This window comes from Tubulanus polymorphus, chromosome 1 (assembly GCF_964204645.1).
Source record: "Tubulanus polymorphus chromosome 1, tnTubPoly1.2, whole genome shotgun sequence".
In the NCBI taxonomy this organism is placed as follows: domain Eukaryota; kingdom Metazoa; phylum Nemertea; class Palaeonemertea; order Tubulaniformes; family Tubulanidae; genus Tubulanus; species Tubulanus polymorphus.
This window is the reverse complement of record NC_134025.1, coordinates 25,534,404-25,556,420: the sequence shown is the minus strand read 5'-3', so window position 1 is coordinate 25,556,420 and position 22,017 is coordinate 25,534,404. Positions and strand designations below refer to the sequence as shown.

The 22,017-nt window shown below is 39.1% G+C and overlaps 2 protein-coding genes across 4 annotated transcripts in view; both read right to left on the bottom strand.

Moving 5' to 3' along the window:
* LOC141915397 (dystrophin-like) overlaps positions 1–3,212 on the bottom strand; it is a 24,698-nt gene extending 21,486 nt beyond the window's left edge. For 2 of the 3 annotated variants that reach the window (XM_074806909.1, XM_074806910.1), the window contains exon 1: positions 3,087–3,212. In XM_074806909.1, coding sequence (XP_074663010.1) covers positions 3,087–3,176 — 90 coding nt within the window. In that variant the 5' untranslated portion in view covers positions 3,177–3,212. The remainder of the gene's footprint in view (positions 1–3,086) is intronic. The other variant, XM_074806911.1, reaches the window with a different exon arrangement.
* LOC141914785 (dystrophin-like) lies at positions 3,178–22,017 on the bottom strand. Its single transcript, XM_074806087.1, has 16 exons — positions 21,922–22,017; positions 21,656–21,823; positions 20,327–20,950; positions 20,044–20,216; positions 19,633–19,783; positions 19,370–19,545; positions 18,921–19,065; positions 18,602–18,751; positions 18,357–18,503; positions 17,950–18,157; positions 17,497–17,687; positions 17,131–17,245; positions 5,600–5,811; positions 4,804–4,958; positions 3,214–3,276; positions 3,178–3,181 (listed from the first exon to the last, which is right to left on the bottom strand). The coding sequence occupies exons 1-16, from the start codon at positions 22,015–22,017 to the stop codon at positions 3,178–3,180; spliced, it is 2,778 nt and encodes a 925-aa protein (XP_074662188.1).

Sequence of the window (22,017 nt, the reverse complement as noted above, 5' to 3'; positions counted from 1 at the left end):
TCCCCTGATTTTTCCATGTGATAACACAAAATTCCCCGCGTGAATCAGATAAATTTCTAGGTTTAAATTGTTAAACTTCATTCAATCACGTACTTATCAAAAGCGTTATCCCAATTCCCCAAGTTTTCTGGGTCTTTGTATAATTGGTCAAATTCATCAAGTTTTCCCTGATTTCTTTATAGATTTTTCTGATTCCCTGAGTTTTCTATGTTTTCCAGGTCAGTGGCCACCCTGTTTTAGTGGCATTCTAAATCATCTCTGTACTGCACCAGTGTCACTTGAATATGGTTTGTAAATTATGAGGTTGGAGAAACAAACATAAAATGGATCAATTTTGCTCTGGTTCGCTGACGAAGAAAGGGTAGTAATCTTATTAAATTGTCTACAAATCTTTTCCGAATTGCCGAGTTGCATGCGATCTTCTCTCAAACGCACGCAAAACATCATTAATGATGCAAAACATTCAACACCAGCATATTCATCAAATCAGTTACATTATACACGAAAGACTTATTCGATAAAACGGTTTGAAATTCTTGGAATGAACGTCTTCGTGTACGTCTTACGGCGAAATTCAAAGCAATTTCTGGAATTTGAATCTTTTCTTTCCGATGATCGCGATGAAAACCATTAACGACGGATTCGCCTCTAAATCATTAGCAACCACTTGTTAGTCGCGATGAAACGCGTCATAATTGATAATCGCTCGCACGAAATGAAACATTCGTCGCAACCTTGCGACGAATCCTCGTTACATCGATAGCTGATCGAAAATTCATCGTCGTCGACGTCTTATTAAACGATACCCAACGCGAAACGAACAACGTTCACCCGCCGTTGAAAGTTTGACAAGTACGGATTACTGACCATCAATTATAAACCGTACAACGTCGAGTAAATGCTGCAAAATACAGCATACGCTGATCCCCACGGATTAACGGCGAACCATTCATCAAAATAATTATTTCGGAAACAAATTCCACGTTGCGATCGCCGGAATCCGACGACGACGGACGGAGCACGGAGCACGGTTTTGTCAGTTTTTTGCCCGCGGCAAAACTGGCAAAACTGTCCGTGTGATTATATATCATAGAACCACCGAGTCGACTGATTACTGATGTTCGGCGCTGGTCTCTCTGAATCGCTGCCGCCGCGGCGCTAGTAATACCACCGGAAAGCGAATACATCAAAAGATCCTGTCGACAGTCAGACACACGGAGAAAAATATGGTCTAATCTAGACGTGATTGCTCTAATGTACGATTAGTCAACGGTCTAATTGACGCACATGCAAATACATAAGAATCATTAACCGAGTAGTTATCAGGTATTGATTAATGCCAATAGTTAATTGAATCTTATATAGTGGGGTAAATGTACATCAGAAATCTTAATTTTGTATTCCATGGCATATAGAAAGCCTTGACTTGGGACTCGTGAGTTAATTGGTTGATGGAATGTGGAATTTCATGAAAATCAGTAAATAAAGCTTAAACTATCCAAGAGGAGTCAGGGAAGCCATAAAGATCAGGATCCATCACCCCAGCCTATACAGAAATGGGGTCAATACCAGCTCCCCCTTGTTTAGGACAATTTACTACATGCATGTGCATGCATAGATTTGGATCTTTTCTACAAAATTGTGTTTTTTTCAACGTTTAAAATTCAACTTTGACAGTAGACGCTGTTTAATATGAACTACTTTAATATGGATTTTGATCTAATCCAGATATCTTTAGCAGATTTCTTTGGAACCGATTCAATTTCATTGGTCCCAACTAATCCAGATTAAGTGTATATAATATAATACAAAAATGTTCATTCTAAATTTTCTATATCATCCTATACAATATATACCAATGAGCAATAGTTAACAATATATACATAATGATTTGACTTGACCATATCATCTCTTCTAGATTCAAGATATCAGTAACGAATACAGGACTGTGTGAAACTGCACCGTTGTCATGCAAGCTATCGAAGTACTTCAGTCGATTCATTATTTTATAACGCGAGGATAAGGAGACACAATTACTGGGAAAACTATTATCTCACACAGATGTTACAGATATTCTTAAACAACTGAAACATTGGGATAGACATAAGTAACACTAGTTGCATGTAAATTCGCCGTATGGTTTCGTTAATTTAGATTTCGAAGAATAATCTTATGCACTGTACTGTATAGTAACGCCACCTATACTGTATGAACACTAGTACCACTTTTTTTGTAGCTTGGAATTCGAAACGTAGCACGTAACAACAATTCTATTGAGAAAAAAGGCCGTAGTTTCATACTATCAATTGTTGTCAGTTATTTTCAGAGATACAGTCCATCATAATTAGACGAAGCACTACACAAAACCGACTCCATACCAGAAAAGCCGTACAAGCTCGGTTAATATAAGTTTCGTGTTGTGGCACTCACCTCGTAGGTGTAATGTGAATATGAAACTCATTAATGTGCCACGCGATGTAATAAATATCATGTACGACATATACAGCAGATCATTCACATATTCCACCCCCATTTTCTACCTACACGAAACTCTTAATCTACGCCAAACGCTTTCCGATTTCTTGATACATTTCTCGAAAGGTCCGATTTCTCGATCTGTCAAGCGATAAAGTCAAGGCCTCCATTACTGGATTAAAAAGTATCTCATAGCTCGACAGATCACATCTGTATTCCACAAATAGTGGCAACTCGAGCAAAGGGCCTTCGTGTAATTTGTGCCGAAGCCTTCTGTGTATTTTGCCGGTGACTGCTGCATTTACATTTACCGGGAACAAACAAGTGGAAGAGATGATAGCGAAGCTGCCATCACCAGGGAGCTGGTTTATCTCTACAACGATGTCCCGAGCATTTATAGCTCTAAATCTATGAACCACAATACCAATACCCGAATGCATTGTATCATTACACACCTATTACCGGACCTATCGATCAAACTCCTAAATATCTCCATTTAAACAGCCAGCTTCTCTTTTCCAGGAATCCGATCTATCGGTTCTCAACTAACACCGTCATTACATACCTATTTCTACGCATAGTAGTAGCACATTGATAATCGAAGGACTCACCTTTTGTCGAATCATCAGAATTTTCACTCGGTCCTCCTTTTCCATGATGCTCGGACGTTTGACTTCGTCTTCGAGGGCCGCGAGCTTCATCTCAACTTCGGCGATCCAACGCACGAACTGCTCGAACCCGAGGTCGTAGTTCTTAATCGAAGCGAGCGCATTCTGAAGAGCCTTGCCTCGAGATGAGACTCTGTATGAAAACGAGCAAAATAAAAACGACAAATCAATGATCGACGATATTTTAAAAGCGGCAGATTTCATTTGATTTGCTCGCTGAAATAATTGAATTAACTCGAGTGACAGTTCCCTCCTACTTAACCTATTCATGACAAAGGCTTCTTCTCATTTGCGTAGGTGATCGGTAAAATGAATTTAGCCTAAGATTGAAAACTTGCGAGCAGCGTTCCGTCGTCGACATTAGTTCTGCTTAATTTATGCATCTACGAATTACGTCCTTTGATGTGGAATAAACGGTTTTATTTCCTGATACAGGATATTGTTTTAAATCTGCATTTCACTTCTAAGAGAATACCGTGAAGCCAAATTATGCAGATATGCATTTATGTATACGAAACGGCATTTATACTCGCGTAAACATCAGTTCTCGATAATTAATCAATTTGATCGAATTACCGCGCCGATCACTTTCTATTATGATGCCGCCGACTGTTGCTTTTTGAACGCGAGAGTCACATTTATAGGCTTCATCATCACGCGGCGTGCTGCATGCGCATGCATTGAAAACCTGTAGGTTCATCTACACGATGATCAAGCGATTTGCAAAAAAAATTCTTCCCTGCTCATGAACGAAAATGGTATCATTCGAGATATTTTCGAGTTTTTCAATTTCGGTTGATGCAGAGTGCCTCGAGGGAAAGTGTTATGTGTATGTGTGCGCGGATTGATACGTGACCCTTCCTGGTGACGTTTTAATCAACCCATACAAATGATCAACCATTTCAAATTAAATATGAGAACAGCGAGCGATGAAGCCATTTCTGAGAAGTGTTTAAAAAACCGCAAGTTTTCAGAGGAAACCGATCCCGAATTATGACAAATTAATACTTATTTCTATTACATGATTTGAGCATAAGCATATTCTCACATCATGCGTGCTTTCTAAATATGAAATAATATATATTCATTACTTCGGACTATATGGAGTTAAATTGAATTATCAGATATATAAAATGGGCTGGTAGGCATCAACAGTTAATGCTAATTCGCTACGGTGGATACCAGATCTACATCCAGCCCTGAACACTGTCAACTAATTTCGATAAGTGACTTAATTGCAAATTACATAGGGTGCAAAAGTGCAGCATTTAAATAGATAACAATCATCATTGTTAGTAATGCTCTTCAATATTCATAGTAACATCCATTACATTATTGTGCTATCATTATCTGAAATGTTGATGATGTTAAAACTAGGGTTGGGCATTATTTTTGTGAAAATAATTAAGCGATTGTAAGGCCACAATTTACTTGACTCCATGAGACCGGCTCTAAGAAAAATGACGGCATACGTACAACAGTGTCTTTCATATATCCGCCGCGGGCTAGTTGTCATTGCTATATGATAACAACCTACATTATCTTAATACCTATGATCTTCTGACTAATAAGGCATTTTCCGAATCATCAAATAATCAGCTTTCCCGTAGCGCCGACGACGTATCGCTTACATCTATGAGACGACATGAATATTCCTCACCTGTTCTGCAAGCTTGAGAACTTTGCGTTTATGTGATCAATGTTTTGTTTTATCTTGCTTGGATCATCTTGCTTGTATTCATCGACCAGTTTCTCCGCCATTCTGTTCAGGCCTTTCACCGTGCGTTGTCGTTGGTCTATTTCCTCTTTAATTTTCTGAAACGATACCGCGGATGAACTCGGTCGTTATCGTCGAATTCTCGTAAAAACGACGAAATTTATCGTCGTCCCGCGAGAGATGATCGGAGAACAAACAAAATACATAAACCGGCACACCGAAGCATCGTAAACCGATTGAGACGTTTCGGTCGCGTGCACTTCAGATGAAATTACTGCGTCTGAACTGAGACAATCGAAGCGCCTAGCATCGCTGCAACCGGTCATTTTTCGACGAGGAGACATTCAGCGCATCCGTCAAACGACGTCTCTAAACCCGAATCTATTGTATCGTTTTTTTTTTTTAAGTAAGACTTAATATATAAGGACAAACGAGGCCTAATGGTGTCGATTCATAAACCTGACTCTATTAATCAATTTCTCGCACATGATCAATCATAAGTAAATACGACGTTAACTCCGATGGTTATTTTCGAAGCCGTACATTGACCGCGCGTCGACAATACGGTCTGCGTTTATCAGCGGCTACGAGAATCAGTTCCGCGCCGAAGAAATTATTCACATATTTCTCGATGGATATTCGAATATGGACGACGGGTAAAACAATCCGAAGAGAAAATGAGCACTGCCAGCAATTTACCGCCGGGGTTTAAGAAAAAAAAGCGCTGTCGATATCTTACCTTTTGTTCGAGTAATTGTTTCTCGACGATTGATGCGGACTCGCCGACTTTACCGTAGCCCTGCAGCTCGTCGTCGACCTGACCTGCCCACCGTTCGAATTCAGCTTGCATTTCTTCAAACTGGCGACATTCTAAGAGCATATCATCGAGTTGATTTTTTCGTATTTTCACCTTGTTGTTCGAGTCCTCCCACGTTTCGCGCAGTCGCTCGACTGGAAAATAAAAGGCAAACAGCCGCGTTATTTGCGGAAGAGCGTCGAAAGTTATTTACCGTAGCCGTTCACGGCTAAAAGCTCTACTACTTTTTTGCGCGATTAATCGCAGCTACGAAGCGGCTTTAACCAAAAATTCATGCTTGGAAACTAATATCAGCGTAGACGATTACAAATCCATCAGGTGGCTCCGCGCTTTACCACGCAATCTAAACTAAAAACGTAACAAAAACCGTGTGTAATCAAGCAAACCGCGCAATTGGTGACGATATTTGTATCTAAGCAACCGTATTTGGTTGCTTCTCGATGAAATCGGTTCGTCATTCGATGACTGACGAGAAATTGAGAAACCTTTTACAACGAAAACTAACGGCAAAAAACTTGCTCGAAAATCGCAATAAGGAACGCGCGTCGGCGACGGTATCGACGCGGCGCGCCGGCTTATCCTCGACGGACCCGGACCGTTAGAACGACGAGCTCAACAGATATCATCATACTTACGAAATCTATCGTTTTTAAAAGAATTAAGCAGCTCGTTTATCTTATCCATAATGAGAAAAAGTAGCGGATAGTTGAATTGAAAGTGAAGAGCCAGCGAAGCCTGGACTGATATTCCGTTGTGATATTCCGCTACGCTCACTGTTGTTAGACGTACGCATCCAGTAATTTTGACACCATGCAATAAATGCCGACGCATATATATATATGAATTAGACGCTCCAATCATCAAATGAACAGGGACCTGCTTATTTGCCCATTCGGCCATTAAGTTAGGTACGAAGCGCAGTCCCTTTAATACCAGTAAATAATTTATTGTCAAACACGATCGGCGAGTCTATAGATGATCCGCGCGGTATAACGAGGGAAACCCCGGTACCCCTGGGAGGCAACGGCAACGCTTCGCCTACCAATGTCAGCGCTCATTTGTTCGCTCACAAATTCTAACGATATTAAAAATCGTATTCTATTTTAATTATAAAAAAAAAGCGGCCGGGTAGAAACTTTCACGCGATGATTAATATCGTGAAAGCGATGTAACGATTGATATGCCACGTAATCTTCGTAGAAATGTGTCAAATTTGGAATTTCTATTTTAGAATTTTTATATAGTGGGTTTTCACATCAATTCTATTTCCCCGCGGTTCGTCGTGCGAACGTAACTTTCCGCCATTTTTCAACTTACTGAAATGAATAATGAACCCGTTTATCGACAGACCTATCCCGACGACGTTCAAAATACACAACTCTGCCATCGATCAAGATAATCATTGGACGAAATATATGGAAAAAGAGATATCTATAAACCATTGTACGCTACAATATGTATACGAACTGCTACATTGGCAGAAGCGGATCCAGGGTCCAATTTTGATTGCTTCACCAATGAAAAAACGGGCCCTTTTTCAGAAAATACTCAACGCGTACGATTGATTGAAATTTTGCCCGATAAGTCATTTGAAAATTCATTTCAAATTCATTTCGAATTTTTTCTGTCTTTCCAAAGAGGGCACTTCGGATATTTTGAGTGCCTCAAGCGAGGTATGTGAGGTACCCCGAATCCGCCCCTGATTGGGATGAATCAACCTACAATTTCAATTTTATTATCTAAAAGATGTGAGGTACACCTTTACTATCCTTTACTCATCCTAACCCCCAATCTTCACCTTATCTTTATTATCGAATACCTTATCAAACCATACCCAAACCTAGCATGCAAAGAAGTTATCATATGAATATGAATTTCGCCATCTACAATTCAATCTATATACACGAAACAGAATTTGCTTTGTACGAGGGATGATGAAAAATTCTCTTTAAATTTATGACGCTGTTGAATGCTACGAGAGACTGCGCAGATTAATTCTAGTACAGGTGCAAATATCTACGCACACGAACGAGCAAATGAACTGACAACATAATCAGAAGTTTCAAGATGGCAGAATTCAATGAGAATATAGCATGCGTAGTCGAGCGATGAAGAGAACATGAGACTGTCTCCTATTAAGCCCCGATAAGCTAGACTTACGTGTCAGATCTTAAGCGATCATATTTCAAGTGAAATGTCTCGTATATCCGAAAATTAAAATTGTCTCCTTCACAGCATTAACGAGCTTACTGCCATGGTAACACATGAGACTGTCGCAAAAACAAGTGTTTTTCAGTTTCTTCAACAACAGCTTGAAGATAGTTTGACGTTCTTGCCGTAGTTTAACCGCCAACAACTCAACAAATGTGTACCGGGTATACACATTTTCGATCGTCGCGCTTAGTAATTTTATGTCTGAGAAAATTACAGAAAACTGCACATGACCTCTCACGAAGCATACAAACGTTATAGGGACATTTTTGCTCAACAGGTGGTACGAAACAATCCCTTATCATTATGGCTGATTAATTCGCTATAATGAGTACAAATGATGGAAAAAAACTTACCGCGACCCCCTTCGCAATTAGAATAAGTAAAACAATCCCGTAGTATATAAAGACATATCAGTATATGATTCACGAATGCTATCAATAGAAATCGAGCAAAACTATTTGATCTGATGTAAAGATGTTTATTATAAACTATGTATACACGGAATAAAAAGTGTTGCCACATATATGAAAATATACATATAATATCAGATCAACATACCCAACCTTTTAGCCCCCCAATTGTCTGAACAATGATTGTTTTCATTTAAAAGGACAGACATGCCAGACCATTTTTTAGTCCAGTAAATGGTGCCGGACTGTCTAATCGCCCGAGTTATGAGATCTAGAACTGATGTTGCTCGAGCCGACCGGCGTCTTATCACAGATAAGCCCTAAAACGTCAAGTTACCCGTGATTAATGCTGAATACTGATCCCACATACATTTCCTTTCACCAGCAAAGATAATAGTCATCACACAAGATAGCTTCATGAAATCCTATTGACGGCCACTGCGAAATGACTATCCGAAGGCTACTCAACACCCAACTATCTAATCAGGGTTTTTTTTCCCAGAATACGGAGAGCCATACACGCAAAAACTACAATTACATAGAAAATCAGTAGTTCTAATGAGCAGAGACAAAATTACGTTTCCCACACCGGTATTAAGATAACCTTTATATTCCGCATGAGTAGGAGTAATTCTAGAATGATTTGTTCTCTAAAATAGTCTACTATTGCCAGGTTACTGATAATTTGTGACGCATTTTTTGGGAGAAAATCCAAAAGAACGTAGAAGATACTGTGACTCAAGTAGAGATTTATAACACCTCCCCTCAAAATGCAAGTGACATCCGAAGCATATAGCGCAACATCATTCATACACCCACAACATGATGTGGCAATGGTTTATAAAGAAGATAAAAATATATTTATTTTCATAGATGAAAGAAACATTAAATAAATATATACATGATGAATATAAGATGTAAGGAATGGTCGATTCTGTTTTCAGAATGTGCAACCTACGTAAAAAAGCGTCGTATTTCTCAAGCGCAAGTAGTTCTAATAATTGTATATTATCCTTATTCTAAGATAAGATATAAGCAATGGTAAGATTCTGTTTTCAGAATGCGCTACCTACGTAAAAAGTGTCATATTCTTTAAGAGCGAGTAGTTCTGATTCTGATTTTTAATCGTATAATCTCTATTCTACATACCTCAACGGACTTCTCGAAGAATCGCCAACAAACATCGGTAAATTATCTTTTCATTCAATTCACAGATCGATGCTACTACACTACCAATGTTTCACATTTTCAACCGGTGTAACAGAAATCTACATCGCGGTATCCCGTTGAAAAATTCGCTGCGAATTGCGACAGGGCGTCTTACGCTACGACGACAAGCCGCTTGACTCGATTATTCAGAAAAACTTGCAAATGCATCTAAAATCCATAACCGTACACACAGCGGGAGATGGAGAGACCATGTAACAATCACCGTATCCTCAAACATCAATGTCACCATTTAATGGCTACGTAAAACCTATCGGCTTTTTGTAATCGAGCCGGGAAACGGAGTAACTGTAACAAAACAATCTTTTGATTAATCTAAAATTATCTATTTTTTTCTAGTCGGCGCTCTCGTTTGTCATTTCGATTTGAACAGCGGATAAATTTTAATTATGTACTCGTCGTCGTATACCCGATCGTCGGTTCGTGGAACATAAAATTCAAACTACTGTCGCATTTTAATGGTTTCTCTAGGAACAAAGTAATTACATCGACATTACAAGTCCTAAACCTTTCGGACCGGGGGACAAATACCAACACGCGAACTGTTGATGCATGATTTTATTCCGTCATCGCGAGCTGAGAAATTATCGGAATGCGAAAGAATAAGGAAAATATCGTAATGTAACCCCCGAAAGAATCCACCAGCAATCAACAACACAGCCGGGGAATGAAAAAAATGTTTGATCGCTGAATATCACCAGGGCTATGACACAGACCATTGGCCAGCTCCATCACGAGCCTGATTGAATACGTCTTCATATCAAGAAGCGTACTTCAGACCCATACGTCAACGACGCCGTGACATTGTCTCGAAGATTGCGAGAGCATTTAGCCTTCCCAAGGGCACGTGTGTTCATCAGAGTGTCTTCCTCGGAATCATCTCTTTCAAATTTGCTCACCTAAACAGATTACAGACCTTAGTGAAGACGAACAGAAGTCAATCAACTAGAAGCATTTAGAAGACGTTCAGCTCTGTCTAAAGCGCATCATACATAATATCATCGATATGTTATTATATTCATTTCAATACGCGGAATCCTATTAAATACTTATGAAGCCATCTTTTTTTTCGTAAGTGTGAAAGCGCTCTTTCCGCGCCCCCCCGGAACCTAAGATACGGGTAACTATGGCAACGACACTTATGGTGAATTGTAAAGTGATGAGATTGAGGAATTGAAACTTTTATCGCGACGAAATGAGATTTGAAAAATGAAGCCCTCAACCGTGTGAAGTTTCTAATAAATTTCATTTGTCAAGCTTTAAGTCAGTAATCGCAATCGGCGACATTTAACCAACGGATTTCACAAATCAGAAATGATGATTGCCTGAAATCTATGAATAAGAAGTCGTCGCTATTGGCGAATCAAGTCGTCAAATGATTTCAACGTTTCTGAGAAGAAACTTAAACTAGGTGTGAAAGATAATTTCGGACCGGCCATTAGCATTTGATTAAGCCGTTTAATAAGTTCGGGCACAGCCGGGCATAAATTTGACCATTATCGGCGAAAGCTCGACGGTGCTCTGGTCGTAGTAACTCTTACATCAAGGAAACAGCACTAGTAAGTACACTATTGCAATTCCACTCATCGGCTATGACCGTAAAACAAACATCAAAGCCAGTTAGCGTATTTCTCGGTACCGCAACCCCCAATGGCAAGTAGGAAATTCTCGATAGTTGTTTGTTCATCAGAGTCAGCGAGCAAGGAAATGGTTCGGGCAATAACTTACCAATATTTTTTCCGGCTACCTCAGTTAATTAGCGCGAGAATAACTTCAAAAGTCAAGTTCGAACAGTTAGGAGTGTGTTACAAGTGACAATACACAAATACCGCGTGGGTCTAACAAATGTAAATATATTCAGGCAATATTTCGTTCCAACCATCGCAATAAATATATTACCACCGCCATCACTTTCTATCGAGTAAAATATGTTTTTTCGATAAGTTTTTTGATCAGCCGGAATCGTATTTCCAGGGAACAGCAGTTTCTTCATCTGGTTATGAAATTTTCAGGAAGCCTTACCGACTGATCATATTTCTCTACATGAAAACTGTTCGAGGGAATATGAGCTCAGGTGTACTAGATGCACTGAAGAAAAGGGAACGCAGATATTCAGCAGAATTATGTGTACCAACTCTACGTATGATATTAGTCTCTGAAATAGAAGCTATCGCAACTGGCCCTTAGCTCGGTCTTCAACATAGATTATGTTCCTGAGTGTTGTTGCCTTAATTCTATTAACAGCCTGCGCACCTATTCAATCGCAACTGAGTGAGTTTCGCAGGAGATGCGAGTGTTCTCGCCGTCAGGATGAGGAATTACATCAAATCGATTGTATCCAACACGATTATAGTCCCGAGATTTGTTACATAGATTGCCTATGGCGCGTGATAATATGTTTTCATGTAATGCCTTTAGAACTGATTCATGGCATCACGGAAGGCCTGCATCTCGAGAATGGCGTATCGCGCGATATTTTTGTCGTTTGATGTACAGAAAATATAAAAATACAGCTGAGAGATCGATAAGCATGAAACTTTGTAATTCTTACATTTGCTCGCATTGATTGTGTACAGGCTGTGGTCATTATTCAATCTAACAACCAGCAGTAAATAAAACATCCCCGGGTTGTGAACTAAACAATCGTTCGATCACAGATGGATCATAAACTCGCGAACAGGAGGCAAGTTTTATAGTTCCGCTTCTGATCGGTAATATGAGGAAATCGAAGCCACCCATTGTCGAGAACGACCGAACAGGTTAAAGTAATTGCTAATGTTTTTCCGTCGGGAACAGTAACTCAAAACCTCCACCTTCATCAAATATCAGCTACGTAGGTTGCCATGAATTTCTGATGGTTTCCTAGAGAACAAAAAAACGTGTTGCATCTTCGTCGCCAAGACGTTGTTGTAATATACCTTTTCTCCCAGTGAGCACATCAATTAACGAATCGAATGTCAAACGCAATGTCAACATAATATAGGTTTCTGTAACACGAGCAAATTACGACATTATGCTACTACGCTAGCTACTGGGAATTAACTGATCAATTTATGGATTTCGAACGATATACTGAATATTATCGCCGAACAACGCTGGAGTGATGTTCGAGCGTTAAAGCACTTACGATTCAGGAATTCAGAAGAGAGACTACGAGTGATAGAACGAACGAACCGAGATGAGAGCGCCGCGCTGTCACAGCCGACACAAACCCCTGCTAACAAAACACCGATATACGAGCACGAGAGAAAATAATCATGGTTACCTTGGTGAAACCGAGCCAACAGTGGACAACTGTTTATCGCCGTGAAAAAGTCTCGTCGCTGTAAACGCGGGCGAAAATTATTTCATAGTAATATCCGGCATTCACACGGATTCGCCGCGCCATCGTCCGTATACTGTCTGCGTATGTATTATAATGTTGTTTTTACATAAAGTGTCCCACAAGTGTCGTCAATCTTCGATCTGAAGTCAGACATCTCTTCCGCGACTCTCTCGCTCTCGGAATCTCGCTTTATAATCACGAGTTGCCGACACGAGCTTAGATCGATTAACGACGCGCAATCCCCAGATAAATCCGGTCACCTTTGACCCGAAAACGCTCGATGTTCATTGACTATGACAATGTAGCCGCAAAATGCAATCGCCAGGAAATCTGAACTCGATGCCGGAGCCTGAATTACATCTGATTGCGGCGTCGTGCCGTGTGTGTCAGCTCGGTGAAGCTCGGTGAAAACAGCACGGTACGCAATCCTACGACTAACGGAATAACAATCCATCCGGAGACCGCACTAACAGGATGACGTTGTTCTTTCATGAGCACTGATGCATACCGCTTCAACAATCACTCCGAAGACTGCAACAACCCGGTTACTGTTCGCACCCGCGTCGATTATTGAACGACGAGGACGGACGACGTGGACTCTGCTTCGAGATGCCGTTCACGCGATAATAAGAATCTATAGTAAAATTCTTCCATCAATTACACTTATAGATGATCGTAGTTCGGTGACCTCGAATGCTGTAATCACCGGTCGATATAGCGATCTCTGAAACGCGGATTACCGACAATCCGAGATTTATTTACTTTCCGATGGAATGTCCGTCTTCTGCTTGAAGCTATGAATCCACCGCTGAAGAAGGCTGATTACCGAGTATTGAATGACATTAGAGAGAATATTGGTGGACAGTGGTTGCGGTGGCGGGACTGACTATTGCCTGAATGCCGTCTGTCAAAGACGCTGATCAATTCTGGCAAAGGAAACGAACTATGCTCCGAGAAGATAGATGATTCTAGGCGGGAAAAGTGCATCAAGCGTGGCTAGAAAATAACCATTCATACTCGGATACGCATAATTCTTACCGTAATCAGCTATAATAAGCCAGATTATAATCAACTATTAAAGGAATACAACATTTTTTTTGATATAATCGCATATCAAGTAAAGAACCCATTGACAAGCAAATTAATCTGCTTTATAAGATGGTTGGTTTTTACTTACCTCCGTTATAGAACCCAGGGATTATAGTCCCCCAAGTAAAATCCCAGACAGTCACCAGGTATTCCATCATAGCCTATCACTTCGACAACTATAGAATCGAAACTTGTATCATAATCCTGCTTGGTTGAATGAGCTAGCCTTCGAAAGTTTCTTCAACAACATTGTTTTCCACGTAGATATTCCGTTTATTCCATGCGAAAAGTCGTGAAAATATGGGTACATATCCTTTTTCTGAATTAACGAACTGACGATGCAAATCCTGCTCAATAAAGTGAGAAGTTGCACTTAACTAGCAGCTGAAGAGATTAAGCGAATATTTCCATTACCAACCAGGTAATATACTGTTTGCATAGCTTTCAATACTACTAACAAATATTCTAACAGCATTTGTTGCGAAAGGGGGCCCAGCCATCTCAAAATACATGGCGTTATGATCCGTTATATACACACAAAATAAACACGTCTGGGGTGGAGTTCCAAGCAGCATCCACAAGTTCCGAAGGCATATACCTGGCTGGATAGATACACTACTATACCTATAGTACCAGCTGAACACCTGTAATCTCACTGGATCTTATTTTAGTTGCAGCAACCTTACGAACATATGGAGTTCTTCTCAGGCAATGTTGTTTCTAGTTGTAGACTTTGATAGTTACACGCACTGAAGCATTTTGCGCATCGTCGTAAGTATCAAAAAGTGTAATATATAAAAGCGAGTGAAGATGACAGATATTGCAATCTTCAACGTACGACTACATCCCGCAAAGAGTTCATCAAAATCCATGTCAACACAAGTGCTCGCAAAACGCAAAGTCAAGAATATTCACAACTCCATTTTAAGTCACTCGCAATGCGATATCAATCACGCATAAACCTAGGATTAGTGTTCGTGAATTCAATTTCAGCAAAAAGAAAGAAAAAAGTCCTTTTACTGATGCACCTGATGATGTAAGAGATGCCAAATAATACTTTAAGATTTGTAACAATTACCAAACTAATAGCCGAGGTACTGTTGAATGTGTAAAATACCGAAGTAACGGTTCAGCATTACAGGTGCCGAGTAAAAGGGTAAGGAATGTATGTTTACTGTTAACAAGAACTTCTGAACTGAATCAACCGTCCATTAAACAATTGAAAAACAATACATAGTAGGCGTTAACTATCAGAAATAACTCATGAATGCTGCTGATCCACCGCAATTAAAAATCCAAAACATGCACACGATGTTTCTGGTATGTCCGACGGATGAAACGGATTGACACGAAATAGGAAGAGATCAACCGAGCGCTCGTCGGGTTTGTTTAATGTTGATACACCGTAGTGTTTGCTTAAATCGGCAAAGGTAGCTTAACCATCTGCTATGCAATTAAGATGGATGCATAAATTTCTAACGGGAGCTATCGTCTATGGACTTCGATTTTGAGATGTAGGAATGGATGTTTTGTAAAAACTGTTTTCATACGGGACTCGCCCTTAAGAAAAATCTTAAGAAACTAGGCGGCAGTGGTGAGTAAACTTAACTGCAACAAAGCTGGAAGTCAAATGAATGATTCAATTGATGAAGAACTTATCAATGATGAATGGTGCAGATGAGATATATCGAGAAAGACCACACATATTCCCATCGGAACATTCCTCACGTATTTTCTCAAGGTCAAATTAACCGAGTTCAGCAGATGTATATAATAATACGTCTATATACGACGACGGCTACTCGGAGAAAAGACAATGATGAGTTCATTAATTTGTTACTGGCTAGAAATCATTGTGGAAATCAACGACAACGCGAAATGATCAACAGCGCATTGATAATGAAGATACGATATGTCTGGAAGATTTTTCGCTCTGTGTATATACGTCGTTTTATTATTCATAACACGGACTAATATCAAACCGGACATAAATTTGAGTCGCTGTAAACATATCAAGTAACAAATTCATACCTACTTAAGTCAATACAGTCGATATTATGAGACAGTTTTGCGCGATAGATATATAAAATATAGCAATCATGTATGAAAGTTTGCTAGGTATTATTCGAAACATAGGTTTCATATACATAAATCAATAGATACATCGTCGTCTAGCCGTGATTTTTCTTTCACATTCGGAACTGATCGAATCTGATGACGAAATTAATTTTGCGCGGCGAGGGTCATCTTTTTTTCCAAATACAAAATCCGGTGATTAATCATGAAACGGGATGAAACGTAATTGTCATTACTCTTGATTAATTGCAGTTTTATCAATTGACAATACATGTCGTTGCGGGTACTTTTTCAGGCGAAATCTCCTCAACGATTGGTAATGTACCGACTAGACCAAATTGTCATCGTAGGTGTACACACGCAATGTTCACTATATAGTCGAACTAGTGATTAGATTGAATAAAGAACAGATTAACCCACAACTACAAAATCGCATTAACCTCGCGCTCCGTAAATGAAATTACGACGCATTCACCACAGATATATATACCGGCATGTGTCAATCTAAAACAAATAGTGCAGATTCTAAATGAAAAAAAAAATATGCAAAAACATATATGATTTCAATGAAATGTAAATTGATCAGTAAATCCGTGCATTCGTATAATCGAATGTCTTGTTCGAAAAGCCAGATCATAAAATGAAACTCCAATGGGAGTGAGAGAAACATAGTTGATAAGACGTACGCCGTTTGATAGCGCTTATCAAAACGACTCAGTAATAATACTACTTGAATACTGGTGGTTGATAACATCTCTTTAAGATGTCTAAAACGCTCAAACGGCAACGGCTAATGTAGATAGTTGCCGACGTTGTCATGGAAACCGTGAAGAAAAACGCTATATTTCCAGGCATAAACAACGGCCGAAAAACAGAAACAAAACACACGGCAGACCGACGAGGTAGAGTTCGGTGCCATCTATGAGACTTTCTGATCATTATCAAACAAACTCGTTTAACATAAAACAATTTTATCAAATAGAAGCCTGCGAAATGAACAGCAAAAATATGAGTTAAAAACTGCATGGAAAAATTGCCATTTTTTCCATATTGGAAATAGCAATTTCTCGTCGAGTTTTCTAATCTTCAACGATAATATGAAATCGGCTTACCTTTCTCTGAGAAAGAAATTTGTTGTTTGACATCAGAGTCTTTCATCTTGTCTTTAACAGATGACATTAATCTTTCCAGCGCCGGTTTTCGACTGTCAACATCAGCTACTATTCGCTAAAAATAGAAACATTTAAATCCAGAAATAGGATAGAACGGATGAACATAGAGAGATATACTTTTCTTCATTTCTTCAAGAATTTTTGTTTCAGGAAATGGTTTCATAGTCCAGATTTATAGACGAATTGAGTTAAAGAAAACCAGCCCCTGGACCCGGTTCGGAAGGTCTGGATAAACTGGAGTTACTTTCAAGACCGGGATCTGGTCTATAAAACTGTCCCTTGAAGTTTATTGCTTGACCAACGTACCGCATGTTTGGCAGAAGTTTCTTCAATATCAGAAATGTCTCCGATATCAACACGTTGAAATCGTAACTGTCTTTGCATGATGACGAGCCAGTCTCGAAGTTCACCGATTGCCGAGTACATGTCCGTATACGATTCTTTCTTCTTTTCATCTTTATTCATGTCGACTGGTGACGCTACTGGCTTAGTTTCTTCTGAAAAACAAGTTTCTCAGATCAAACCAAGGAATTTTAAGAATGTACATGCAGTAAATCCATGATAAACCTCACAAATTGCAGATCTGCAACAAAAGACCTCATTGGATCATTATATTACAACTTGCTGCTAAATAAAACCACTGCTTAACACAGATTGCCCAAAAAATAATTCTCCAGGCTTCAATTTTACTTAATCATTCAGTATATTAGAATACTTTAAGTGACAAGTGCATTTTTAATAACTCAAATTCCTTCATACCATATTTCAATTTTGTTTCCGCCTGTTCAGGACTATCATCAACTATGCTACTTATAGTCATCCAACCTTCGTTAATCATAGCGACCTTTTCTCTAATGTCAGAAGGCATTTCTAGTTCCAACTGAATGTATTCTTCCGATAGTTTACTGTACGTGTTGTTAATTTTGTCAAACATCTTTTGGTATCGACGCATGTCATTGCAAATCAACTGCAAATTAGAGAAAAATAAAACATATGCATTTATCATACAAAAACAATTGCACCAGCATCTGTGGTTTTTTGTTAAAATTAAACCAACAGTTCTAAGTCTAATTAGTGTGCTCATTGACAGCATGAAATAGTAACTATAAGAAAATTCAGGTTCCAAATACTCCATTGAATAAAGAATATCGACATCGCTTTCTTACCTTGGAAGCACTGCCATTACATTTCTGTAATTCCTTGTTGGTTTTTTCGATCCATGTAGAAAGTTCATTTATGTCTACCGTGAAAGCTCGACAGATGCGTAATCTTTCTTCAACTTTCTGACATTTTTCGGCTAATGCCTCTCTCAGCTGCATTCAAAGTCATTCAGTTCAAAAAGTTTCGAAATAGAAAACAGCAAATTCAATAAGTAGCACTTCGGGAAGGTAAAAAAGATCTTTGTACTTACGAAGGTGCAACGATCGTGTAAAGTGTTCAACTCGGTTTGAGTTTGAGCATGATCGCCTTGAGACAGAGAACAGCGACCAAGAATCTTGTGTCCCAAATCGTTAACCGCATTCATATGATCAATATGAGCAGTTAAATCAGCATCGCAATCCTTATGAATCAATAAAGAAACATGTCTGAATTATTACATAATTTCAAGATAATTGGCTTAATCGCGTGTGCATCATGTACCAGTATTAACCGTATGATCTATGAATGATGGGCATTAATCGAAATAATTTCGCTACAAACGTATGGTACAGAAAAGGCAACTAACTGACCTTTAACTTGCTGTATAATTCATCCATATTCTTCTCTTCAACTGGTCTAATAGTCTCTGCCAATATCGTCTCCAATTCATCGAAGGTAAAGAAGATTTCATGAATTGCTTTGGAGAACTCTGTTAGGTATATCTGATCTTCCAGCCTGCACAAAATTTGAATTATACGGTTATATTTCTTGGCAGTTGACCCGCCGCTGGGGAACTCATGTTCACCACATGAATCTGATATTTCTATCTTGATTTAATAGGAAAATGTATTGGGAATCAATTTGAGTAATCCAGCAAACCTTTCCATTAGGCTGTTTATAGCACCAGACACTGGCATTAGGAAATCTACGACACAGTTCTGTGAAATCAATTCTAGCACTGTCAGCACTTTTTAATGGAGGTGTATTGTACAATGTATATATTAAGGTCGCAGTAGAATAATAATAACTCAATAATTACCTTGTTTTTCTGTCATTTATCTCTGAACAGACAATTCTCCATTTCTTGCTGGTCGCTTCGAGTTTCTCCGACAATACGGCCGCATCAGGAGCGGATAGATGCTTGATTATTTCTTGCCCGACGTTGTTTACTTTACTGAGAGTAAACTGATGGATACTGACACCTTCTTCGAGGTCCTGTTACACATAATGACAATAGAAATGCATCAAATCTTTAATTATTTCTTTGATGAACATGTTCGTACATCATGACCCGTTATGTACCTTTTGGTAGTTCTGAGCAATGTCGAGACACAACGAACCATCTTCACGTCTGCTCAATGAAAGTGTATTTTGGGCTTCGTTTAACCAGGAATTCATATCATTCATATCGCAGTGGTAATGTTGCCACTGTTCGAGCGCTTTCGTCAGCTGACTATGAAAATAAATAGGGAAGAATATTCACGTTTACAATTCTTATTTCGATGAAATTCATTCAAAATGTATTCACTTTTTCCATCATAGGTAGTTATCAGACCGTAAAAAGCTGTTCAAACCATGAAATGATAAATGAAATAAAATCCACAGAAATTCAAGATGAACAAACAAATAGGTCTATATCGAGAAAGCTGATGATTATCAATGGTTTTATAGCCAAATGGAATGGTTTTATAGCCAAATATATCAGCTGCTTACCTTTGTCTGTTATCGTATTCATGACACAAGTTTGTCCACTCATTCCTCAGTTTAACCATGATGCTATTCAATGATTGCTTATCTTCCTCAGAAGCATTATTCAGCAGCTCGTCGACTCGACTTTCGGCGCTAGTCACAGAATTCCCAACTTCATCCATTTCCTCTTTGACAGCCTGTAGATAACGAACGAACATCTTAAACTTTATCGAAGTCGAATTAATGTCTTCTTTCGCTTCGAAAATACGACCACAAAAACTACTTAAACGAAGATTTTAGAACTTACCTTTAAACAATCGTCTTGTTCAGAAAACGCGTCGTAATCTCCACGAGAAAGTTCCGGCGAAGTCACGAGCGTCGAACGTAACGAGTTCACGCGCGATATCAAGTTTTCCAAATCTTCGTTGTTATCGAATCTGGCAAAATCGGAAAATTCGCCCGAGGAAAGCGGCGACAAAACTGCGTCGATATTTTCCGTGGCGGTAGGCGTTGATTCCGAATGGCTGGTCTCCTCCTCAGCAAGGACTATCTCATCCGATGATTCAGTGAGTGTGTCTCGTAGCACGACAACCGGTGTCGATTCGGAACCGTTTCTACTACGAGAAACTACAGTTTCTAACGAATGTCCCTCCGATTCGGCATCTTCGTCATTGATAACATGCGTCGGCTGTACCGCCTGATGGTAATCAGTAGACTTCGCCGACAGTGTCGAAGCATCGACAACTGGTGGTAGCGCGAACTCCTCCTCTGATGATTTCAGGTAATCGAGGATGTGTTTCCACTGGTCGTTGAGATAAGTTAAATTTGAGGGTGAAGTCTTTAGACGTACGCCGCGAGTCTCTAATTCCGATGCTTGCTTATTAACGCTATCTATTCTGGTCTGATGATTTTCAACGGCATCGAGTACATCCTAAAAATACCCACAACACGAATACACATCTCACTTCAACTCAAACTTAAAAAACGCAACAAAAACTTTACTTTCAATTGCCATAAAAATCATAACTATAAATATCTACATAAAGAGGCTTTATCAGTGCAACTACTGACACAATTCGTAGCCATTTCGCCGTAAATTTTCCCCAAACAATTATCGGATGAAACATAAAAAAGCTTACACGGAAAAATCAGTAGACGTGCATGAAATATTGATAACGATAATAAGGCAGATTATGAGAAACTCTCTACGACAGAGAGCACTAATCGCTCCTAATGAGATTTGATCTCATCATCAATTACATTTTCTGCGGAGAACAGCCAAAAAATACGGCGTTGGTCTATGTAATAATAATTGGATATCATCGATCAATATTCACTGGATCTCTCCCAGATACTACTAGACTCATATTTTACAATTAGACATTCATATTGTTTTTAAGTTAAAACTTCATGGAGTTTTCGATAAACGATTCCTGGACAAGAATGTAGTTCTTTTAATAGGATATAAAAAAATTTCGAGCCATTACAAATTACATATATATTGCCTTAGTACATTCACAATTCAATAACATGAAATGTGTATTAAATAAACCTTTACTCAGACATCAAACCTAGAAATAGTGGAGCAACAAATAAAAGAAAACCAGGTGGATGAAATCCAATGGAAATTGCTTACCTTAATGGAACCATCGGTGTCATCATCCGAATGTAAAGTTTGTTCAATGGAATCGAGTCGTTGTTGAAGATCTTCCACGTCTTGCGCATACGTTTCCCAGATCAGTACGATCGAGTTTAGAAGTTCCGAATGGTGCTCCGCGTCGGCGTTCGTTTCATTCCACTCGTGCTACACAAGAGAAAAAGACAACATTTCCTATCGTTTTTCGTTATCCGCTAAAAAAGCAACCCGCAGAGAAGATCAATAAGACGCAATTATCGATATACAAACATTGCACAGTTTAAGTATTCATCAGTATTATAACAAGTCGCTGTATTATGAGCTTCTTGGAACGTAAATAAATAGTCAGTACATTTCTTCAT

Coding starts and splice junctions, on each gene's coding strand:
- LOC141914785 (XM_074806087.1), bottom strand. CDS start 22,017: ATGAAGAAATGTACTGACTATTTATTTACGTTCCAAGAAGCTCATAAT. Junction 20,217..20,326: donor AACAAGACGATTGTTTAAAG/GTAAGTTCTAAA, acceptor CGTTATCTACAG/GCTGTCAAAGAGGAAATGGA. Junction 19,784..20,043: donor GAATACGATAACAGACAAAG/GTAAGCAGCTGA, acceptor TTATTTTCATAG/TCAGCTGACGAAAGCGCTCG.